Consider the following 24,489-nt stretch of genomic DNA (forward strand, 5'->3'; position numbering starts at 1 on the left):
GGTTTTGCGTAGACTATCGGAGGCTCAATGAAAAGACAGTGACGGACGCTTACCCTATGCCCAGGGTAGACGAGCTACTCGATCGTATAGCCAGGGGAAATTATCTGACCACCATTGACCTCTGCAAGGGTTACTGGCAGATCCCCCTGGCCCAGGAGGCTGTCCCCAAGTCGGCATTCGTCACCCCGTTCGGCTTATATCATTTTAAGGTAATGCCGTTTGGGATGAAGAATGCCCCAGCTACATTCCAGCGCTTGGTCGATAGGCTCCTGGATGGCTTCCAGAGTTTTGCTTGCGCATACCTGGACGACATAGCGATCCACAGTGAGTCCTGGGAGGACCACTTAGCTCACATAGGAATGGTTCTGGATCAGATCCGGGCTGCTGGCCTGACTCTGAAGCCAGAAAAATGCCACTTTGGGATGGCCGAGGTACAGTACCTGGGTCACCGGGTGGGGTGTGGGAAACAGCGACCAGAACCGGCCAAGATAGAAGCTGTCGCCAATTGGCCCACCCCCACCACTAAGACTCAGGTCCTAGCATTCCTGGGCACAGCAGGGTACTACAGACGGTTTGTACCAGACTACAGCACACTTGCCAAACCCCTGACTGACCTGACCAAGAAAAACTTACCTCGACAGGTCCTGTGGTCTCCCCACTGTGAAACGTCTTTCCAAGCTCTCAAAAATGCTCTTGTTAACGCTCCTGTCTTGGCTGGCCCCAGCCCTTAACAAGCGTTTTATCGTCCATACAGACGCTTCCATGTTCGGGCTGGGAGCTGTCCTCAGCCAAGTAGGCGAAGACGGAGGGGAGCACCCAGTTGTCTACATCAGCCGTAAGCTCCTGCCACGCGAAGTCAGCTATGCAGCGGTAGAAAAAGAGTGTTTGGCTTTGGTGTGGGCACTAAAGAAATTGACTCCCTATTTGTATGGACAAGAATTCACTCTGGTTACAGACCATAACCCGTTGGTGTGGCTAAACCGGGTCTCTGGGGATAACGGCAGACTTTTACGTTGGAGTTTATCGTTACAACCCTTCAACTTCACCATTACCTACAGACCTGGGAAACAGAATGGCAACGCCGACGGGTTGTCCAGACAAACAGACCTCAGCCCAGCATAACCAGCGGTCTGGACAGCCTTAGTCTGCCCCGAAAAGGGGTCAGACAGTGTCTGCCAGAGTGTTCCACAAAAAGGGAGCACTGTTACAAAACTGTTATTCACCCTGTTAGTCTGAATGGATGAAGCACATGGTGAGAACAATGGATGGCGGCCATTTTAACTCACAGACACTGTTTGGACTTTTCTACACGGTGCCATCTCGCCGGTATTTGGTGCCCAGAGACATCATTCAGTAGTTTGAAACTACCAAACAAGGGACACGTTTATTAGTAACTATTTTCTGTATAACTTGTATACTTTCGGTGTAACTGGCATAAAACTGTATCTTCCAGACTACTGAACGGATCTGGGTGAATTTCGGATATGTGGTTCACCCAGATCCCCCGGTTCTGAGGATATACTTGTTATGGGGTTATTGCATGTTTTGGGGTTCCTGTGATATGTTTTATAAAACTGTATTTCTCTGCCTGTGATAATTATATTCGCCATTGTATTCAGTAATCTTATCACAGACAGAGAGGAGGATTTTGCGTGGGAGTGTCTGTGTTTATTGTACGGATTGATTGGTTGTATTTCAAACCCCTGTGGGCAGTGCTATGTTGGTGGATTGTAAATAAAAGAGCCTGTATGCCCCAGGGCAGTTAGACCTAGTTTGACCTTTAAATTGCAGCCTCGCCTCGTTTTGTGGGGGAAAGATTATCCTAGCTGTAAGATAGCTAGTGGGATTGTACTACATTTACAGGATCCTTCTGGATATCGAGACGAAGCGGCTCCTCTCTCTCCCCCTAAACAGAGATCCAGACTATCCAAGCGGTCCAGCTTCCAGCTAGCCTGGGAGTAACCGTAACAGACAGCATTTCATAGGCCAGTAGTTTAGAAATGCTGGCATTCAGGGCCAGAGATCGAGGGTGGCTAGGTGGGAATTTACACTTTCTCTCAAATGTTTGTGAGATGGAGAGCTGAACGCTGCCGTGTGACATGGTTGAGATGCTTGGTGACGGAGGTGGTGGTGTTGGTGGTACATCCCCTGTTTGCTGGGTGGCAGGTGCCAACGTTCCTCCAGAGGCGGAGGAAGAGGCCGAGGCGGCAGCAGCAGAAGAGGCCGAGGCGGCAGCAGCAGCAGAAGAGGTAGCAGGGGGAGCCTGAGTGACTTCCTTGGTTTTAGGGTGTTTACTCCACTGCAGTTCATGCTTTGCATGCAGGTGCCTGGTCATGCAGGTTGTGCTAAGGTTCAGAACGTTAATGCCTCGCTTCAGGCTCTGATGGCACAGCGTGCAAACCACTCGGGTCTTGTCGTCAGCACATTGTTTGAAGAAGTGCCATGCCAGGGAACTCCTTGAAGCTGCCTTTGGGGTGCTCGGTCCCAGATGGCGGCGGTCAGTAGCAGGCGGAGTCTCTTGGCGGCGGGTGTTCTGCTTTTGCCCACTGCTCCCTCTTTTGCTACGCTGTTGGCTCGGTCTCACCACTGCCTCTTCCTCCGAACTGTGAAAGTCAGTGGAACGACCTTCATTCCATGTGGGGTCTAGGACCTCATCGTCCCCTGCATCGTCTTCCACCCAGTCTTGATCCCTGACCTCCTGTTCAGTCTGCACACTGCAGAAAGACGCAGCAGTTGGCACCTGTGTTTCGTCATCATAAGAGTCATGCTGAGGTGGTATTCCCATGTCCTCATCATCAGGAAACATAAGTGGTTGTGCGTCAGTGCATTCTATGTCTTCCACCGCTGGGGAAGGGCTGGGTGGATGCCCTTGGGAAACCCTGCCAGCGGAGTCTTCAAACAGCATAAGAGACTGCTGCATAACTTGAGGCTCAGACAGTTTCCCTGGTATGCATGGGGGTGATGTGACAGACTGATGGGCTTGGTTTTCAGGCGCCATCTGTGCGCTTTCTGCAGAAGACTGGGTGGGAGATAATGTGAACGTGCTGGATCCACTGTCGGCCACCCAATTGACTAATGCCTGTACCTGCTCAGGCCTTACCATCCTTAGAACGGCATTGGGCCCCACCAAATATCGCTGTAAATTATTGCGGCTACTGGGACCTGAGGTAGTTGGTACACTAGGACGTGTGGCTGTGGCAGAACGGCCACGTCCTCTCCCAGCACCAGAGGGTCCACTAACACCACCACGACCATGTCCGCGTCCTTTACTTGACGTTTTCCTCATTGTTATCGTTCACCACAACAACAAAAATATTATTTGACCCAATGTATTGAATTCAAATTCAGGCCTTTTTTTAAAGACAACTAACACTATCTGGCTATCTATTTAGGTACCGTATTACACTAATACAGGCACAGCAGTAACCACAGATTTAGCTGACTATAAATTTGAGGCCTAGTATTTAGGCGCTGGGTGACAGGTATACGTTTACAGACAGAATTAGACTTGGAAATGCACAGTAGCGTGTGTGTGAGGTTATTCAGAATAACCCTATGTGCACCTTGAATCTGATATACCCTTTTAGGGATAAATTTAAAGTAGGCCTGATACAGCAGAAACCACTAAATTAAGAAATTGCTAAATTGGGAATTGTATTTCAACCCAGAACAAAAACTGTGCTTTGACGGACACTAAATAACTTGACCAGCCACACCAGTAACGACAGATTTAGCTTGATATAAATTTGAGGCCTAGTATTTAGGCGCTGGGTGACAGGTTTAGGTTTACTGACAGAATTAGACTTGGAAATGCACAGTAGCGTGTGTGTGAAGTTATTCAGAATGACCCTATGTGCACCTTGAATCTGATATACCCTTTTAGGGATACATTTAAAGTAGGCCTGATACAGCAGAAACCACTAAATTAGGAAATTGCTAAATTGGGAATTGTATTTCAACCCAGAACAAAAACTGTGCTTTGACGGACACTAAATAACTTGACCAGCCACACCAGTAACGACAGATTTAGCTGGATATAAATTTGAGGCCTAGTATTTAGGCGCTGGGTGACAGGTTTAGGTTTACGGACAGAATTAGACTTGGAAATGCACAGTAGCGTGTGTGTGAAGTTATTCAGAATGACCCTATGTGCACCTTGAATCTGATATACCCTTTTAGGGATAAATTTAAAGTAGGCCTGATACAGCAGAAACCACTAAATTAGGAAATTGCTAAATTGGGAATTGTATTTCAACCCAGAACAAAAACTGTGCTTTGACGGACACTAAATAACTTGACCAGCCACACCAGTAACGACAGATTTAGCTGGATATAAATTTGAGGCCTAGTATTTAGGCGCTGGGTGACAGGTATAGGTTTACTGACAGAATTAGACTTGGAAATGCACAGTAGCGTGTGTGTGAAGTTATTCAGAATGACCCTATGTGCACCTTGAATCTGATATACCCTTTTAGGGATAAATTTAAAGTAGGCCTGATACAGCAGAAACCACTAAATTAGGAAATTGCTAAATTGGGAATTGTATTTCAACCCAGAACAAAAACTGTGCTTTGACGGACACTAAATAACTTGACCAGCCACAGCAGTAACGACAGATTTAGCTGGATATAAATTTGAGGCCTAGTATTTAGGCGCTGGGTGACAGGTATACGTTTACTGACAGAATTAGACTTGGAAATGCACAGTAGCGTGTGTGTGAAGTTATTCAGAATGACCCTATGTGCACCTTGAATCTGATATACCCTTTTAGGGATAAATTTAAAGTAGGCCTGATACAGCAGAAACCACTAAATTAGGAAATTGCTAAATTGGGAATTGTATGTAAACCCAGAACAAAAACTGTGCTTTGACGGACACTAAATAACTTGACCAGCCACACCAGTAACGACAGATTTAGCTGGATATAAATTTGAGGCCTAGTATTTAGGCGCTGGGTGACAGGTATAGGTTTACTGACAGAATTAGACTTGGAAATGCACAGTAGCGTGTGTGTGAAGTTATTCAGAATGACCCTATGTGCACCTTCAATCTGATATACCCTTTTAGGGATAAATTTAAAGTAGGCCTGATACAGCAGAAACCACTAAATTAGGAAATTGCTAAATTGGGAATTGTATTTCAACCCAGAACAAAAACTGTGCTTTGACGGACACTAAATAACTTGACCAGCCACACCAGTAACGACAGATTTAGCTGGATATAAATTTGAGGCCTAGTATTTAGGCGCTGGGTGACAGGTATAGGTTTACTGACAGAATTAGACTTGGAAATGCACAGTAGCGTGTGTGTGAAGTTATTCAGAATGACCCTATGTGCACCTTGAATCTGATATACCATTTTAGGGATAAATTTAAAGTAGGCCTGATACAGCAGAAACCACTAAATTAGGAAATTGCTAAATTGGGAATTGTATTTCAACCCAGAACAAAAACTGTGCTTTGACGGACACTAAATAACTTGACCAGCCACACCAGTAACGACAGATTTAGCTGGATATAAATTTGAGGCCTAGTATTTAGGCGCTGGGTGACAGGTATACGTTTACTGACAGAATTAGACTGGGATATGGCCAAAAAATAACCACACTATTGATGGTTAAATGCACTTAGTGTGACAGCTTGACCAACCACACTATTGAGGGTTAAATGCACTTGGTGACAGGCTCAGCTTGCCCCTGATGTAGTATATGGCCAAAAAATAACCAGACTATTGATGGTTAAATGCACTTGGTGTGACAGCTTGACCCTGATGTAGGCTTTAGCCAAAAAACAACCACACCATTGAGGGTTAAATGCACTTGTTGGCAGCTTGTGCTGGCGCACCACAAGACACAAAATGGCCGCCGATCACCCCAGAAAAAATTGACTGAAAAACGCTCTGGGCAGCCTAAAAACAGTGAGCAATTCAATAGCAGCAGTTCAATCATCCACAGCTGCAGATCGATCTCTGAATGAAGTCTTTTGGAGGAGTTAATCACTGCCTAATCTCGCCCTAACGTCGCGGCTGCAACCTCTCCCTATGCTGATCAGAGCAGAGTGACGTGCGGCGCTAAGTGACTCCAGCTTAAATAGAGGCTGGGTCACATGGTGCTCTGGCCAATCACAGCCATGCCAATAGTAGGCATGGCTGTGACGGCCTCTTGTGGCAAGTAGTATGACGTCATCCGTATTTTTTGTGGATCCGTGTTTTGCGGACCATAAAATACATACATTTGCGTGCATGAGCCTTAAGGGTAAGGGCTCATGCACATGACTGTATGTATTGGCGGTCCTCAAAAACCGGATCTGCAAAAAATTTGGATGATGTCCGTGTGCATTCTGTATTTTGCGGAATGGAACAGCTGGCCTCTAATAGAATAGTACTATCCTTGTCCGTAATACAGACAATAACAGGACATGTTCTATTTTTTTGCAGAACAGACATACGGAAACGGAATGCACATGGAGTAACTTAATTTTTTTTGCGGACCCATTAAAATGAATGGTTCCGCAAGAAAAAAAAAAAGGAATGAACACAGAAAGAAAATATGTTCATGTGCATGACCGCTAAATGTCAGGGTTTGGTCGGTATTAAGGTTCGGGTCAATTTTAGGGCTCATGCACACAAACAAATTTTCTTTCCGTATCTGTTCTGGTTTTTTGTGGACCGCATGTGGAACCATTCATTTCAATGGGTCCACAAAAAAATGAAAGTTACTCCGTGTGCATTCTGTTTCCGTATATCCGTATTTCCGTTCAGCAAAAGAATAGAACATGTCCTATTATTGTCCGCATTACCGACAAGGATAGGACTTTTCTATTAGGGGCCAGCTGTTCCGTTCCACAAAATACGGAATGCACACGGACGTCATCCGTATTTTTTGCGGATCCGTTTTTTGCGGACCACAAAATACATACGCTCGTGTGAACAAGCCCTTAGGGTTACGATTAATAATAGGGTCAGTATTACGGTTACTGTTATTGTTAGGGTTGGTATTACATTTAGGACTACGTATTAGGATTAGTAATAAGGTTAGGCTCTGTTTTAGGATTAGAGTTATTATTACAGTTAGGCCTCTTTCACACGGGCGGGAAGAGATTTCCGAGCAGGTGCAATGCGTGAGGTGAACGCATTGCACCTGTACTGAATCCGGACCCATTCATTTCTATGGGGCTGTGCACATGAGCGGTGATTTTCAGGCATCCCTTGTGCGTTGCTTGCGATTTTCACGCAGCCCCATTCATTTCTATGGGGCCTGCGTTGCGCGAAAACCGCACAAAGTAGAGCATGCTGCGATTTTCAAGCAACGCAGGCCCCATAGAAATGAATGGGGCTGCGTGAAAATCGCAAGCATCTGCAAGCAAGTGCGGATGCAGTGCGATTTTCACACATGGTTGCTAGGAGACGATCGGGATGGAGACACGATCATTATATTATTTTCCCTTATAACATGGTTATAAGGGAAAATAATAGCATTCTTAATACAGAATCCTTAGTCAATTAGTGCTGGAGGGGTTAAAAAAAAATATTTTAACTCACCTCATCTACTTGTTCACGCAGCCCGGCTTCTCTTCTTTCTACTTCTTTGCTGTGCAGGAGGAAAATGACCTGTAGTGACATCACTGCGCTCGTCACATGGTCTGTCACATGATCCATCACCATGGCGATGGATCATGTGATGGATCATGTGATGAGCGCAGTGACGTCACCACAGGTCCTCTACCCAGGTCCTAAATAAAGAAGACAGAAGAGAAGACGGGCTGCGCGAACAAGTGGATTAAAATGAGTTAAATTATTATTATTTTTTTTAACCCCTCCAGCAGGGGCATACATAGAAATCACTGGGCCCCATAGCAAGAATCGAAATTGGGCCCCCATTCCCCGTTTATAGCCCCTCCCACTACCCATTCCAGGCCTCTCTCTTTGTTCCATGAACTATTCTTGCTGCTGCGCTTTATAATTTATGCCTTCAGGGCCGGATTGGGATTACAAAACAGCCCTGGCACACAATATAGGTATAATAGATGCAGTGTGTACAGATATACACTCACCTAAAGAATTATTAGGAACACCATACTAATACGGTGTTGGACCCCCTTTTGCCTTCAGAACGGCCTTAATTCTACGTGGCATTGATTCAACAAGGTGCTGATAGCATTCTTTAGAAATGTTGGCCCATATTGATAGGATAGCATCTTGCAGTTGATGGAGATTTGAGGGATGCACATCCAGAGCATGAAGCTCCCGTTCCACCACATCCCAAAGATGCTCTATTGGGTTGAGATCTGGTGACTGTGGGGCCATTTTAGTACAGTGAACTCATTGTCATGTTCAAGAAACCAATTTGAAATGATTCAAGCTTTGTGACATGGTGCATTATCCTGCTGGAAGTAGCCATCAGAGGATGGGTACATGGTGGTCATGAAAGGATGGACATGGTCAGAAACAATGCTCAGGTAGCCCGTGGCATTTAAACGATGGCCAATTGGCACTAAGGGGCCTAAAGTGCGCCCAGAAAACATCCCCCACACAATTACATCACCACCACCAGCCTGCACAGTGGTAACAAGGCATGATGGATACATGTTCTCATTCTGTTTACGCCAAATTCGGACTCTACCATTTGAATGTCTCAACAGAAATCGAGACTCATCAGACCAGGCAACATTTTTCCAGTCTTCAAAGGTCCAATTTTGGTGAGCTCGTGCAAATTGTAGCCTCTTTTTCCTGTTTGTAGTGGAGATGAGTGGTACCCGGTGGGGTCTTCTGCTGTTGTAGCCCATCCGCCTCAAGGTTGTGTGTGTTGTGGCTTCACAAATGCTTTGCTGCATACCTCGGTTGTAACGAGTGGTTATTTCAGTCAACGTTGCTCTTCTATCAGCTTGAATCAGTCGGCCCATTCTCCTCTGACCTCTAGCATCAACAAGGCATTTTCGCCCACAGGACTGCCGCATACTGGATGCTTTTCCCTTTTCACACCATTCTTTGTAAACCCTGGAAATGGTTGTGCGTGAAAATCCCAGTAACTGAGCAGATTGTGAAATACTCAGACCGGCCCGTCTGGCACCAACAACCATGCCACGCTCAAAATTGCATAAAACACCTTTCTTTCCCATTCTGACATTCAGTTTGGAGTTCAGGAGATTGTCTTGACCAGGACCACAACCCTACATGCATTGAAGCAGCTGCCATGTGATTGGTTGACTAGATAATCGCATTAATGAGAAATAGAACAGGTGTTCCTAATAATTCTTTAGGTGAGTGTATAGTATATATAGTATATACAGCAGTGGACTGATATATGAGGTACAACCTGTAATTTATACCTCATACCTCACGTCAATACATTACTGTATTTACTCCATACCTGTACACACTGCATCTATCATACCTCGTACCTCACATATTACACTACCGTATATACTATATACCTGTACACACTGCATATATACCAATCGTTCCATTCTTCCGCTGGAGCTGCCAGACGCTCAATTGTATTTGTGTCCGGTGCAGGAGCTCCACCTGGTGCCCGGGTCATTGTTGGACTGGGGTGCCTAGGGCCCACCAGAAGAACTGATTCTGGGGCCCACCCTATAGTTACATGGAAATATTACAGTACATCATGTCACACTGGACATAAACACTGTAGATTTGCTGCACACGAGGATATGGTGGCCGGTCCACGGCGTTTACGTGCCGGCAAAGTGGATATGATTTTAAGGGGTCTCAGCCACATGTTATGAACAAAATTCACCGCACAGATTGGACTGCGGTGCGGATTTTAATTCAGTGGCATGATTGCTGTGGATATTACTGCTGCAGATTTACAAGATGACGGACCCCCACATGTTCTTTTGTCAGGACGTCACACACATGAAGACGGCTCCGCACAGAACTGTATTGTGCTCCGCCATATATCCATATCGTAGGCTGGGGGTCCGCAACCTCCGGAGCTCCAACTGTTCTGAAACTACAACTCCCAGAATCCTGCTTTTACATCTATGGGAGTTACAAGAACAGCTGAGTAAATGTGCATGCTGGGAGTTTTAGTTTCACAGCAGCTGGAGTGCCGAAGGCAGCTTCATAGCTAAATCATAGGCCTCGGTGCAAGAGTTCATCCTCAGCCCCCTTGCCTCAGTGCTTTGTGGCCAGGGAAGCACATAGCCTTTGCGGCGCCTGAAGCAAAAATTTCAACGGCAACACCTACCCCCCCCCATGCCAAATTTTTGACCTAACCCCTTCTCTTCAGCCAAAAGAGTAACTTGACCAGCATACAGTCATGTGAAAAAATTAGGACACCCTTTGAAAGCATGTGGTTTTTTGTAACATTTTTAATAAAAGGTTATTTCATCTCCGTTTCAACAATACAGAGAGATTAAAGTAATCCGACTAAACAAAGAAAACTGAAGAAAAGTCTTTTCAAGATCTTCTGTAAATGTCATTCTACAAAAATGCCTATTCTAACTGAGGAAAAAGATAGGACACCCTTGCCCCTAATAGCGAGTGTTACCTCCTTTGGCTGAAATAACTGCAGTGAGACGGTTCTTGTAGCCATCTACCAGTCTTCGACATCGGTCTGAGGAAATTTTACCCCACTCCTCAATGCAGAACTTTTTCAGCTGTGAGATGTTTGAGGGGTTTCTTGCACGTACAGCCCTTTTCAAGTCACCCCACAGCATCTCAATGGGATTCAAATCTGGACTTTGACTTGGCCATTCCAGGACTCTCCATTTCTTCTTTTTCAGCCAATCTTTGGTTGATTTACTAGTATGTTTTGGGTCATTGTCATGTTGCATGGTCCAGTTCCGCTTCAGCTTTAATTTTCTAACTGATGGTCTCACATGTTCTTCAAGCACCTTCTGATACACAGTAGAATTCATCGTGGATTCTATGATGGTGAGCTGACCAGGTCCTGCTGCAGCAAAGCAGCCCCAAACCATGACACTTCCACCTCCATGCTTCACAGTTGGTATGAGGTTCTTTTCTTGGAATGCTGTGTTTGGTTTACGCCAAACATGTCCTCTGCTGTTGTGTCCAAATAATTCAATTTTGGACTCATCTGTCCAAAGAACATTATTCCAGAAGTCCTGGTCTTTGTCAACTTTATCTCTGGCAAATGTCAGTCTGGCCTCGATGTTTCTCTTGGAAAGCAAAGGTTTCCTCCTTGCACACCTCCCATGCAAGTTAAACTTGTACAGTCTCTTTCTGATTGTAGAGGCATGTACTTCTACATCAACAGTAGCCAGAGCCTGCTGTAGTTCTCGAGATGACACTTTAGGGTTTTTGGAGACCTCTTTTAGCATCTTGCGGTCTGCTCTTGGGGTGAACTTGCTGGGGCGACCAGTCCTGGGCATGTTGGCAGTTGTTTTGAAAGCCCTCCACTTGTAGACTATCTTCCGGACAGTGGAATGGCTGATTTCAAAATCTTTTGAGATCTTTTTAAATCCCTTCCCAGACTCATAGGCTGCTACAATCTTTTTTCTGAAGTCCTCTGACAGCTCTTTTGCTCTCACCATGGTGCTCACTCTCACTTCAACAGTCAGGAGCACACCAAACTAAATGTCTGAGGTTTAAATAGGGCAAGCCTCATTCAACATGCAGAGTAACGATCTACTAATTATGTGCACCTGGTGTGATATACCTGTGTGAGATCTGAGCCAATTTAAGATCGAATACATGTGAGGGTGTCCTATCTTTTTCCTCAGTTAGAATAGGCATTTTTGTAGAATGACATTTACAGAAGATCTTGAAAAGACTTTTCTTCAGTTTTCTTTGTTTAGTTGGATTACTTTAATCTCTCTGTATTGTTGAAACGGAGATGAAATAACCTTTTATTAAAAATGTTACAAAAAACCACATGCTTTCAAAGGGTGTCCTAATTTTTTCACATGACTGTATACTTTGTATAATACCAATGTCTTCTTATGCGGCACAAGGGTCTTTGGACTCCCTCAGGCTCCTGGGCCCAGTAGCGACTGCTACCTCTGCACCTCCTATAGCTATACCCCTGGCCGAAGGTTGCTGAGCGCTATTGTAGGCCATCAATACTGATCATGGGGGTCTGAACTCTCCCAGTAATCAGCAGTGATGCCAAGGATGCTCCGCGTTTCTGCAAGTCATGCCCCCTGATTTTTGGTCACACAGACACAATGGAGGACATTTACTAATCGTTGTATGCCACTATACTGATGTAAAAAAGTCACTGATTATGGCACATGACATATGTGTACCATAATTTGCGACTTTTTAAGCTTCTTGGCACTTTTCTGGAGCAACGTCCACCACGTCCTCACTCAAGTATGGCAGAGTGGATTAACACCATAGATGCTGCAGGTGATTAGGCACCACGGCATCTAGGGGGTTAATAGGGCAGCAGAGTTGATGATATAATCATAATCCTAGTATAAATTACTCCTCAAAAAGAGGGCGCCATCTATTAGACTCATAATCCCATCCTATGCATTCGGCACAATACTAAGATTTCACTGTCACAGCGCCATCTATTGGAATTGTAAACTTGATCCTGTGTTAGCTGTTGGAAATGTGGAGAAGCACAGCGCCCTCTAGTGGACATAGAGAGTCACTGTCTGTTCAGTCAGGAATTAGATAACAGCATTTTGCATGCTGCACCGCGCCCACTGCTGCTCATTTAAATTAATCTGAATGTTAGCACAACATTAAAATGAAGATTCAAATGGGCTTTCTTTTTCATTTGACTTTTGGCAGGGAAAATGCCTGCAAGAGATGAAATTGAAATCTCAATCTACCATTTTCAGCTTCTACTTGGTGTTTTCATTTGATTTATGATTTTGACATGAAAAACCCACTACAGGAGGAGGAGAATTAATTGTCAAAGTGAAAATTTAAAATGAAAAAGGCTATTTATTTTTACATTTATTTGTGACACTTATGACCCACACTGGAGCTGGAAAAGAAAATTCAAATGGAGAAATAGAATTTTCTTTTTAATTTTGGCATGCATTTTGCAGACACTAGGTGAAATTAAAATATTAAAAGGTTATTTTAATTATAATTTTTGTTTTTTTAATTTCATTTTAATTTGGGCAGGTTTTACCCCCCCCATATGAACACTAAGTATACTGCACTTTTTAAAGGGTTGTGCCATGATTGATGTAAAAAATGAAAATCAGACATCATATGGTGCATGACACTCTTCTAACAAAGCTGGAACCAGCCCCATACCTCACATGGATCCAGAGATCTCCACATTTATTGTTTCAATTGCTGTACTAGATTTACCGTATATACTAGAGTATAGGACGAGTTTTTTGGCACATATTTTTGTGCTCAAAAAGCCCCCCTCGTCTTATACTCGAGTCTAGGTCTGTATTATGGCAACTTACATTGCCATAATACAGACCATGACATGTTGGGGGCCGGAGAAGCTGTTACTTACCTTTACAGCTGCTCCGGTCAGCTCCCAGCACGTCCGTGCGGCACCTCTGTTAAGCTCCCAGTGTAAATCTCGCGAGACACGCAGACCGCGAGATTCACACCGGCAGTAAGTACTGGCCCCTGGACAGCCCCCCCTCCCCCTGGACATCCCCCCCTCCCCCTAGACAGCCCCCCCCTCCCTGGCCAAGTATAAAGTAGGGAGGGGGGGGAACAAAAAAAATTAATAAACAACCTGATAAATATAAAAGAAATTAAAATAAATAAATAAATGCCCAGTTGATGGGAGTCTCTCCCACTCATCCTCTGCAGCCTCTGTGGGTGGTCCAATGACTGTTGATTACACCGCTCTTCTTTTCTCCTGCACGCCGGCCGTAACGCAGCGCATGCAGTAACACTGCGTGTATAGTATGAGCCCCAACACAGGCTGCTCTATGCAAACATAGTTGGCATTCTTTTTCAAAGTCTTTTTTTTTATCCCGTTAGGAATGGAACCCAGTACTTCTAATCCCTCAATAATGTAATTTTATTGGTATCTATTTTTATTTTTGAAATTTACCAGTAGCTGCTGCATTTCCCACCCTAGTCTTATACTCGAGTCAATAATTTTTCCCATTTTTTGGGGGTAAAATTAGGGGCCTCGGCTTATATTTAGGTCGGCTTATACTCGAGTATATACGGTAATTCAGGCTGGCAGCCCAGGAGGCTTGTCCTTTCTCAGGGGGTGTGTCCTTTCTCAGGGGGTGTGTCCTTTCTAAGGGGGTGTGTCCATTCTAAGGGGGAGTATCCTCTCTGATGCAGCTCTTTCCATGTAACTGCCGCTGCTTTCAACAGTAGATATGGCTGGGAGCAGTTCAAGATTTAAACTGAGCATGTGTGACCATCTCAGTGAGGGGGACAAGAAATAAGGAATAGAACAGGTGGCGTCATACAGATACTTTTTATTGAGTTGCTCAGTGGCTAAAATAAATTTATAATATACAGTTACAAAAGTATTCAGATTGAAGTGTTGGGTTGAAAAATGAAGAATATTTTTTGTGGTGCAAGCCTTTAAGTAAGAAAAGCAGTATCTGGTTAATGAAGTCCTGGAGTTGGGTTCTAACATCTACTTTCCAAAAATCTGGTACAAGACACTTACCTGGAAGTTGTTACATTGGAAGTATGTAGGAGGGGAGACCTTCTCAGAGAATATAGTGAAGTTAATCCCGCTGTACTGAAGTACCACATTGAGCTGTAGGGTTTGCTCGTAACCTTGGAGGTTCATACAGGCTTTTTCAATCTCTCCGCTGTTCAGCTTTGCAGGAATGTAAAGTGCATATTGTCTATAGGGACACATGGTTAACAAGTATTAATACCTTTACCAATGCTCCTACCATGTTTAAACCTCTACTCCATCCTCTACTTCAAACTATGGTCCAACCAATGCTCCAACATATGCTCCTGGCAATGCTCCAACCTATACTCCTGGCAATACTTCAAGCTTATACTCTATACTCCTATCAATGCTCCAACCTATGCTTCCACCAATGATTCTAGCAATGGCCCAACTAATACTATAATCTATGCTCCTTGCAATGCACCAACCTACTATATGCTCCAACTAATGATCCTATCAATGCTCCAACTTCTTGCAATGCTCCAACCTTTACTCCTGGCAATACTCTAACCTATACTCCAATCTATACTCCTATCAATGCTCCAACCTATGCTTCCACCAATGATCCTAGCAATGGCCCAACCAATACTTCAATCTATGCTCCTAGCAATGCACCAACCTACTGTATACTCCCACTAATGATCCTATCAATGCTCCAACCTCTACAGTATACTCAAACTAAAGTTTATTTTACATGGGCAATTATCAGGGAGAATTGGGACAATTATCGGGATTGAGCATTCATCCAAACACTCATTTCTGATAGCTGTCCTGTCTAAATGTCTCATCAGTCACCTGACAAACGAGCAAAACCTGACATAGATAGATAGATAGATAGATAGATAGATAGATAGATAGATAGATAAAAAAGCTAAGAATAAGCCATCCATTTATTTTTAACTAAACAATAAAACGTTTATTATATCCACAGCTGGTTTACATGCAAAGTCAAAATAATGTGTACACATATGTACAGTAATAACTGTTATATAGAGACAATAATCTGTACATCAGAATTGAGCAAGAAGTAATACAGACGCTATACTCGCTGTATGTCTGTAGGAGTAACAATCCCTGAAGCGTTGAAGCTCATGTATTACACACAGCATCATACAAACCAGTGAAACCTTGTAACTACCATTGTTCTAACTACATCCCTCATATGGGGGCAAGGGAAACAAACAAAGAAATCCTTTCCTCCCCGCACAGAAAGACAAGAGGAAAAAGGACAAAAAGAGCATTTGGTCCAGGTGGTTCTTCAGTGACAAATCAGAAGGTGAAATATCAGTGTGCCCCTGAGACAACAATGGGTAAGTAGTAACAAGGTTCACATACATTACTGTTTGTACTTTCCTGTAAGGGCAGTAATATCTGCAGAGAAGTCTCATTGCTGCCGATCATGACCCTTGTCCCAAGAACTTACGGTTCTGATGTCCCAGCAGAGATGAGAACCGGGAGGAGCACACTCAGTAGAAGGCTTCTCATGTTGGCACCGACTGGTGGAGTGACACATTAATTCTTGTTTATATACAGCTGTCCGAGGATAGGTCACTCCTGCTCCTGGCTCTGTTTCGTCTTGGAGGTGGTGGCATACTCTGTAATTGCAGAGTGGCACACCCAATCTGTTCTGAAGTAGCAAAACTATCGATAAGCATGCAACGTGGCATTCAAAACAGAAGAATAATTACAAGTGTAGCATTGCTGAAAGTATAATTTACCTCTTTTGGGGTGATATGCTGCCTGTTTGATAGACGAAGGTCCCATCTCTAGGACCCGTTGCTATCTCAAGAACAGGGGCCTCCTTAAGTAAACAGAGACCATACCACTTGGCTATTTTCGGAAGTCCCATAGCGGTGGATGTTAAATGTCCAAGGTGTGAATAAGCCGTGCCTCCAGACACTCCGCCCAAACCGTCTCATAAACACATACTTCTGTGTGGTGTTTATGTAAACTCCACCCATTTTTGGGCCCGGACCAGACTAATTTTTTGGAATTGTGTCTGAAAATTTGGGACAATCTCAGCACTGTCGGAACTGTTGGCAACTATGGAAACTGGTTGCCTCTCATTGTCTCAAGAGATGACATTTTTAGCTCTCAATTGGTCAGAACTGGGTTTGTCAGGCAAAGTGTTGTGACCCGCAGATGTGCAAGATGGTAGAATTTCATATCCCACCGTGCAACCAGGGCTATAGCTGAAAATTCCACATGTGAGCAGGTTGCACTCATGAAGACCAGTGGAGATGAGTCCACCTTTATCTACAGGGATAGTAGGTACTTGGCAAAAGCTCTCAGAGGACTCTAGATGGTTGACGTCTCTGACCGTAGAATACTCTGCCATATTTATCCAGTGAAGACAGTAATTACAAGCTGAAGAATGAGGGTAAACATTCACTAATGTCAGTGTATCCACAAATTGTTGTAAATTACGCCATTTTTGTTTTCCAGATTTGGTACAGTTCTGGTGCAATTGTGCACTTTTGAAAAATCCAGTGCACCTAGCTCAGGGGCAGATTAAGTGGCCTAAAAGCCCTGGGCTGTTTCATAAGCTTGGGCCTCATGACTAAAAAAAGTATACTGCACAGTATAATCCCCCAACCCTAATGCTAAGGATATATTATATACATACAGTACAGGAGAATACAGCACTACATACGTATTACATCCAGTGACGTCTCCTCTGATGTAGATGTTGTCTTTTCTCATCTTCTCCATTGGAAGCAGACCACCATGATGACATCTTTCAGCCTAGTCTCTGCAGAGTTTACCACACAGATATGTTAGCTCCTCACTTTTCCATCATCCTCCCCCTCCTGGTGCCCCAGCATTGTTATCCTGTTGCTACCACCAATACAGCGCCCGCTGTGGTCTCCAATAACCCTAAAGAATATACTGAAGAAATAATAGTGCCATATAGATATTCCCCAAAGTGCTCCCAAAAGTCCAACCAATAGTAATAATTATCTCCCAGAGTGCCCTCATTGGTAGTAGTGCCCTCCATGTCCGCTAACACTAATCCCCCCACAGTACCGCGATAGTAATAATGCACCCATAGTGCCTCCAGCAGTGCTAAGCCCCTAAAGTGACCCCAGTAGTAATAAAGCCCCTCTACAGTGGCCACAGCAGTAAAAATGCCCCCATAGTATTCTCAGCAGTTATAATGTCCCTTATAGAACTTCCAGTAGTTACACTGCCCCCTATAAAGCCCCACTAGTTATGTTCCCCAGTAGTGCCCCAGCAGTTCTTATTGCCTCATTAGTGCCCTCAGTAGTTCTTATTTCCCCAGTAGTTCTTATTACCCCAGTATGCCCCCAGTAGTTATGGCCCCAGTAGTTCTTATGGTGCCAGAAGTTCTTATTGCCCCAGTAGTGCCCCCCAATAGTTCTCATAGCCACAGTAGTGCCCCCAATAATTATTATTGCCCCTGTATGCCCCCAATAGTTCTTACTGCCCCAATATTCCCCCTGTAGTTATTGCCCTAGTAGTGCCCCTAATAGTTCTTATTGCCCCAGTATGCCCCCGTAGTTATGACTCCAGTATTCCCCAGTAGTTTTTTATGGCCCCAGTAGTTCTTATTGCCCCGTATTTATGGGTAGTTCTTTTAGCCCCAGTATACCCCCAGTAGTTATTGCCACAGGATGCTTCTGGTAGTAGTGACAAAATAAAAATAAATCTAAATGCTCACCTCACTCCTGCCATCTGTGATGCAGACCACAAGCCTCTTGTGGCCTGATCCCTGTGCGGGTGGTCGTGATAACATCATCATGCCACAGGAGTGAAAACATCATTGTCCTGCCTGACCCGGCATAGGTGGTGTGAAGATGTCCTCACATAGCAACCATCCGCGTCACTCTAAAGGCTTCAGGCCTAGTGGCCTATGGCCTATGAGAGCAAATGGTAGGTAGAGGAGCCATGAGTTCTAATACTCTGCCTCAGTATTCAATTGCAGGGCACTCCGCAAAACATCCAGGGTCTAAACAACAGATGTTTTCCCAGGAATACTGATGGGAGTTTTGGGTGGCCATTGGCCCCCCAGGAGTGTGGAACCCCAGGCAGCTGCCCAAAACATCCATAGTGTAATCCACCCTTGACCTAGCTTGTCAAGGCTGCATGATGAAGCAGGAAATTTGCCCCTTTAATCTCATGTAACCCCTTTAAAGGGACACTCTAATTACATTTTCAATCATATAAACAGCCTATATGTACATATACTATGTCATTTTTGGGGGGATATAATTTTTGAAGTCACTCCATGTATTCTACTTCCCTGTTCTGTCTCTTTAACTTCCTCTTTGTTAGAACTTTTAGTACAGCTGATAGTCTCTCTTAAAGAGGACCTTTCATCGGTCCAAACATTGTGAACTAAGTATCATGACATATAAAGCAGCGCCCAGGGATCTCACTGCACTTACTATTATCCCTGGGCGCCGCTCCGTTTACCCGCTGTGTCCTCCGGTATGTTCGGGGACTTGGTTATAGTAGGAGGAGACTGCCCTTGTTCTGCTGGGCGTCTCCTTCTCCTAGGCTGTAGCGCTGGCCAATCGCAGCGCAGAGCTCACAGCCAGCAGAACAAGGGCAGTCTCTTCCTCCTATAACCAAGCCCCCTAAGTCTCCGCCTACTATAGCCAATTCAGTGAAGATACCGGAGGTCATAGCAGGAAAACAGAGCGGCGCCCAGGGATAATAGTAAGTGCAGTGAGATCCCTGGGCGCCGCTGTATATATCATGATACTTAGTTCACAATGTTTGGACCGATGAAAGGTCCTCTAACTCTACCAGTCAGACTATCACTGCAGACAGAGAGAAAAGCCCCCCCTCCCCTTAACTCCATTAGTGGGTCCCACATTATACTAATTGATGTAATGCTCTTCTGTGGACATCTTTATCTAGGCCTATCAAGAAAACAATAGAGCTGTCATACTGTCATTCACATTCTACACCTATTATTATCACAAGGATTACCCTTCAGATAATATCTTCGCACAGCACAAGTAAGCTTCAATGATTTACCTGGATATTATCTATATAGAAGGTCTTATCATTCATGCTGACTGATACAGAAGCACAAGATTTTGTATTTCATTTTCAATGGCATTGTACAGTCAAACTAAACAAAATGCCAAACATAATAGTTTTCTATAACAAGTTAGTTTAAGGAAATACAACTTTCTGATGGAAGTGTCCCTTTAATTACTTTTTTTTTATTACAAGGGTAAGGGTAAGAAATAAAGGGATTTCAGCTCACCCACCATCCTCCTTCGCCGTGCACGGATCCCGGACCAGGAATCAATCAAAACAAGGATACAAGGCTAAGTGCTCTTGTTTGTTTTCACATCTACATAATAGCAAGTATAAGCCACCTGTTTCTGTCCAAGCCATTTCAGAATGCCCTGAGGCCCGCGTCTAGGAGCAGAGGAAGCATGTAATTTGTGATGAATGATAGACATTACACGGGAAGTAACATTTATTGCTTTATTTATGAAGTACGATTAAGTAACATGAACCAATAAACTGTTCCTTACCCATGGACAAGTACGGTTACAACACACAACATAAGCAGGCGTCTGATAGACATCAACCATAGGTAGTTCATAAAAAAAAAAAAATCATAAAATATCAAGTATTTGACTGCTGAAAATGTCAAAAGTAGATAGACCAGAAAGGCTAGCTTGGAAGAAAAGGGGGAAATACTTAGGCAACGTGTGATCTGTGGGAAATTGTAGTCAGAGAAAACAGAAGTCTTAGCCCTCATGCACACGACCGTGTGTTTTGCGGATCTTCAAAACACGGAAGGCGTCCGTGTGAATTCTGCAATTTGCGGAATGGCACGGACAGTCATTGATATAACTGCCTATTCTTGTCCGCAAAACGGACAAGAATATAACAGGTTATATTTTTTTGGTGGACCACGGAACAGAGCAACGGATGTGGACAGCACATGGAGTGCTGTCCGCCTCTTTTGAGGCCCCATTGAGTGAATGAGTTCGCATCCAAGCCGCAAAAACTGAGGCTCCCATAAACATTATAGTTCTTGGTTGTGCTGATCCAGAAGAAGGAGAAAAAATAAAAAAATCAGGATCCTTCAGGCCATATTTTTTTTTGTCTAGAAGGACAAGTTTTTAGTGATGAGCGGGAGGTGCCATATTCGATTTCGCGATATTTCGCGACTATTCGATTGAATATACGTCTTATATTCGTCAAAATCGAATATTCGTAATTTTTCTTTTTATCGCGAATAATATACGATTTAATTATTCGCGTATTGCGATTTTTCTTTTGATAGTATAAGGCAACGTTCCTATGACATTGACTATGGCTAGGCTAATATGTGTATTTTACGAATATTCATAATATTGCTCTAACTTTGTCTTTTAGAATATTACGAATATTCTAAAAGACGAAGTTAGAGCAATATTACGAATATTTGTAAAATACACATATAGATTGTAATTTAGCTAATATAGTGCTATAATCTTTTTTTTTTTTTTGTCTAATTTTTTTTGCCTCTTCTGAACCTCAGTTTTGGAAAATATATACACTATTAAAAAAATTACTATAGCACTATATTAGCTAAATTGCAGTCTATATGTGTATTTTACGAATTTTCGGAATATTGCTCTAACTTCGTCTTTTTGAATATTACGAATATTCTAAAAGACGAAGTTAGAGCAATATTACGAATATTCGTAAAAAACATATATAGACTGTAATTTATGTGTACTGTTATTCCACTTTGGCATACTGCTCCCCGACAAGCGTCCCCGTAACCATGGGAACGCCTGTGCGTTAGAATATACCATCTCAGGGAAAACTCAGATCCGATGGTATTTTCTAACCCACAGGCGTTCCCTTGGTGACGGGGACGCTTGTCGGGGAGGAGTATGCGAACAACTGTACAGATAATGCCAAAATTCTAAAAAACAAATATATTCACTATATTGCTATGTATTCGTTTTTTTGAATATTGGTCATATTATTTTCCATATGAAAACATGATTCCCCCCTGCTTAAGTTGCTTGTGGGCCAATGGCTTATTGACCCACAAGCAAGAAGCAGGAAGAAATCATATTTTCAGATGAAAAAAAAAATATGAATATTCGATTTCGCGAATATATAGAACTATATTCGAAATATTCGCAAAATCTCGAAGTTACGATATTCGGGGGAAAAATTCGCAATTCGAATATTCGCGCTCAACACTACAAGTTTTAAGAAGAATGGTTTGATCTTCAGAGGACACAAACATCTCCATGCCATCACATGTGGTTTTCTGATACAGTCCACATCTCGTTCCAGTGGTCAGTGCTGATTCTGGACATATGTCCCTTAAATTACATGGTCAATATCAATGGCTGCACCTAAGGAGTTTGACAGAAGACTCTCTCGGAACAACCAGGACTCTTCCTAGAGCTGGCCGCCCCACCAAACTAAGTAATCTGGGGAGAAGGACCTTGTTAGGAGAGGTGACCAAGAACCAATAGCCTCTCTGGCTAAGCTCCAAACATCCTGTGTGCAGATGGTATACACTTCCAGAAGGTCAACCATCATTGCAGCACTCCAACAATCTGGACTTTCTGTCAGAGTGGCCAGAAAGAAACCTCTCCTCTGTAAAAGACACATGAAAGCCGCCTGGAGTTTGCCAAAAGATCCTAAAGGATTCTCAGACTATGAGAAACAAGATTCTCTGATCTGATGAAACCAAGACTGAATGTTTTAGCCTCAATTTTAAGAATTGTGTCTGGAGTAAACAGGCACTGATCATCACCTGCCCAATGCTATCCCTACATTGAAGAATGGTGCTGGCAGATGTTTTAAGCAGCTGGGTCTGGGAGACTGGTTAGGGTTGAGGAAAAGCTGAATGGAGCAAAGTACAGAGACATTCCTGATAAAAACCTGATCCAGAGAGCTCTGGACCTCAAACTGAGCCGAAGGTTCACCTTTCAACAAGACAATGACCCTAAGCACACAGCCAAGACAACACAGGAGCAGCTTAAGGACAACTCTATGAATGTCCCTGAGTGGCCCAGCCAGATCCCTGACTTGAATCCAAACATCTCTGGAGATTTTCATATTTTACAATATGGCCGCAACATAATGAAATGTGAAAAAAGTGAAAGGGTCTGAAGACTTTCTGAAAGCACTGTATACGGCTTGTCATGGAACAGTGGGTGTGAACCCACTGTGCGACTGACTGGCTGTACTCTGGAGGGGCATGTCTAAGTAACTACCTGGTTTTCACTAGAGCCTCAGATGGAGAGGATAGACTTGAGCCGTTAGGGTAGTTGCCAGGGGTTACTCCAGAGCAATCCCTGAGTCAGTGGCAGCTGGTCCAGGCAGACCAGGAGATACCTGGGTAGGTACCAGAAGTACATGTGTAGTCAGGCAGGAGCAACAGTGCAGTATCGAAGGATGAGGCAGAGGCGTAGTCTGACAGGCAAAAGATTAGGGCAGACGGCACAGGTGCAAGTCAGGAAATCCGGGTCGGCAACAGGAAAGACAAGGAAAGCAGGCAGGGATCAGACAATAAACAGAGTCCAGGAATGAAGTATAAATCAGGAGCACACGAGAGTATCAGGAACCAACAACTCAAGGACCTTGACACTGAGGCATCTGGGAAGAGGGCTGAGCCACTTAAATACCTGCAGCAGAGCCTGGGTTTGTCAGCGAGATCACCTGACCTAACCCCCACAGCCCAGGGAGTGAAGCGCTCCTCCCTTAGAGCAGTGAAACATGAAACCATCCGAACACAGGCTGTGACCAGGGCTGAGTGGAAGCTGTGGAGCGGAATCCTCAGAAGTGATAGCAGAACCCTGACAGAGCCCAGGACTGCAGCGGTAAGCGGGGGAACAGCGGCGCCCCGCAGTCGCTGTTACACGGCTATGGGTAAACATATGGTAGGCAGGGGTAAGTACCAGCCTGTTTAATATCACCCTGCACTTTGAAAGGAAAAAAAAAATTCTAAAAATGATTCCTTTTTTATGCATTCTTCTCTGTCTTCTGATCTGTAAACTGTTTTTTTGTGGGACAAATCACAAAAGTTTTGGATTTGCCAAAAATTTCAATCTTTTGGGAAATTGATCACAAATTTGATTCATGTGGAATCGATTCACTCATCCTACAAATGGGAACCTCTCTGATCATAAAGTGATGGCCTATTCTCATAATGAGATGAGAATACACCTGTAATTGGGAGATAACTATTTTCAACAGAATTTTTTTTTACTTTTTGTTTGAGTGGTAATAAAATATTTTATTGATCATTATTATTGTTACTATTTTATATAAGGATTAGTGTGTTATGGAACATTTACTAACATTTCTGCATACATAAAGCATCAACATCAAGAAGAATTCCCTTTTGGATTTTGTGGGGAAAAAAACAAGACACAAGAGACGGAGGAGAGAGAAGCAGACAATGTTCAGAGGTAATTCTCAGAGGTCTGTCTACTAATCTACACACTGAAGAAAGTGATTCCCTCCAGGCCATATCTCACTGCTGGAAATGTGCACCTTTTATGCTGAAATTTACACGTTTTCTTAAAGGACACCTATCAGCACGAATAACCCTACTAAACCATGTATACAGCCTGGTAGGGCTGATCCTGGTGATTAAAAGGATACCTGTCTTGTTGAAATTGGTAGCAGCGTTCCCCAGAAAAAATAGACTTTTAGTCTTCATGCAAATTAGGGCTTCAGTGCAGTGAGGGGCGGAGTCTAGCTCCTTGGTGCACTGAGGCTTCTCAGCTTTCCATTGCTGGCACCAATGAATGAAAAATAAGGTCTTTTTTTCTCTACAACGATGCAACCAGTTTTCACAAGACAGGTATCATTTTAATCAGCAGGATCAACTCAACCAGGCACTTTGTCTGGTTTAATGGGTTTGATCCTGCTGGCATGTGTTCTTAACATATAGAATATTCTAT

The 24,489-nt window shown here is 43.7% G+C and overlaps 1 protein-coding gene across 1 annotated transcript in view; it reads right to left on the minus strand.

The window, feature by feature from the left end:
• The window catches only part of LOC122942264 (ovostatin-like), a 117,297-nt gene extending 101,243 nt beyond the window's left edge, over window positions 1-16,054 (minus strand). The window contains exons 1-2 of the mRNA XM_044299768.1: window positions 15,993-16,054; window positions 14,552-14,735 (exon numbers count right to left, since the gene is read on the minus strand). Of these exons, the coding sequence (XP_044155703.1) occupies window positions 14,552-14,735; window positions 15,993-16,054 (246 nt within the window). The remainder of the gene's footprint in view (window positions 1-14,551; window positions 14,736-15,992) is intronic.
• Between the last annotated feature and the right edge of the window lie 8,435 nt (window positions 16,055-24,489).

The sequence above is a fragment of the Bufo gargarizans genome, chromosome 6, assembly GCF_014858855.1.
Source record: "Bufo gargarizans isolate SCDJY-AF-19 chromosome 6, ASM1485885v1, whole genome shotgun sequence".
Lineage (NCBI taxonomy): Eukaryota > Metazoa > Chordata > Amphibia > Anura > Bufonidae > Bufo > Bufo gargarizans.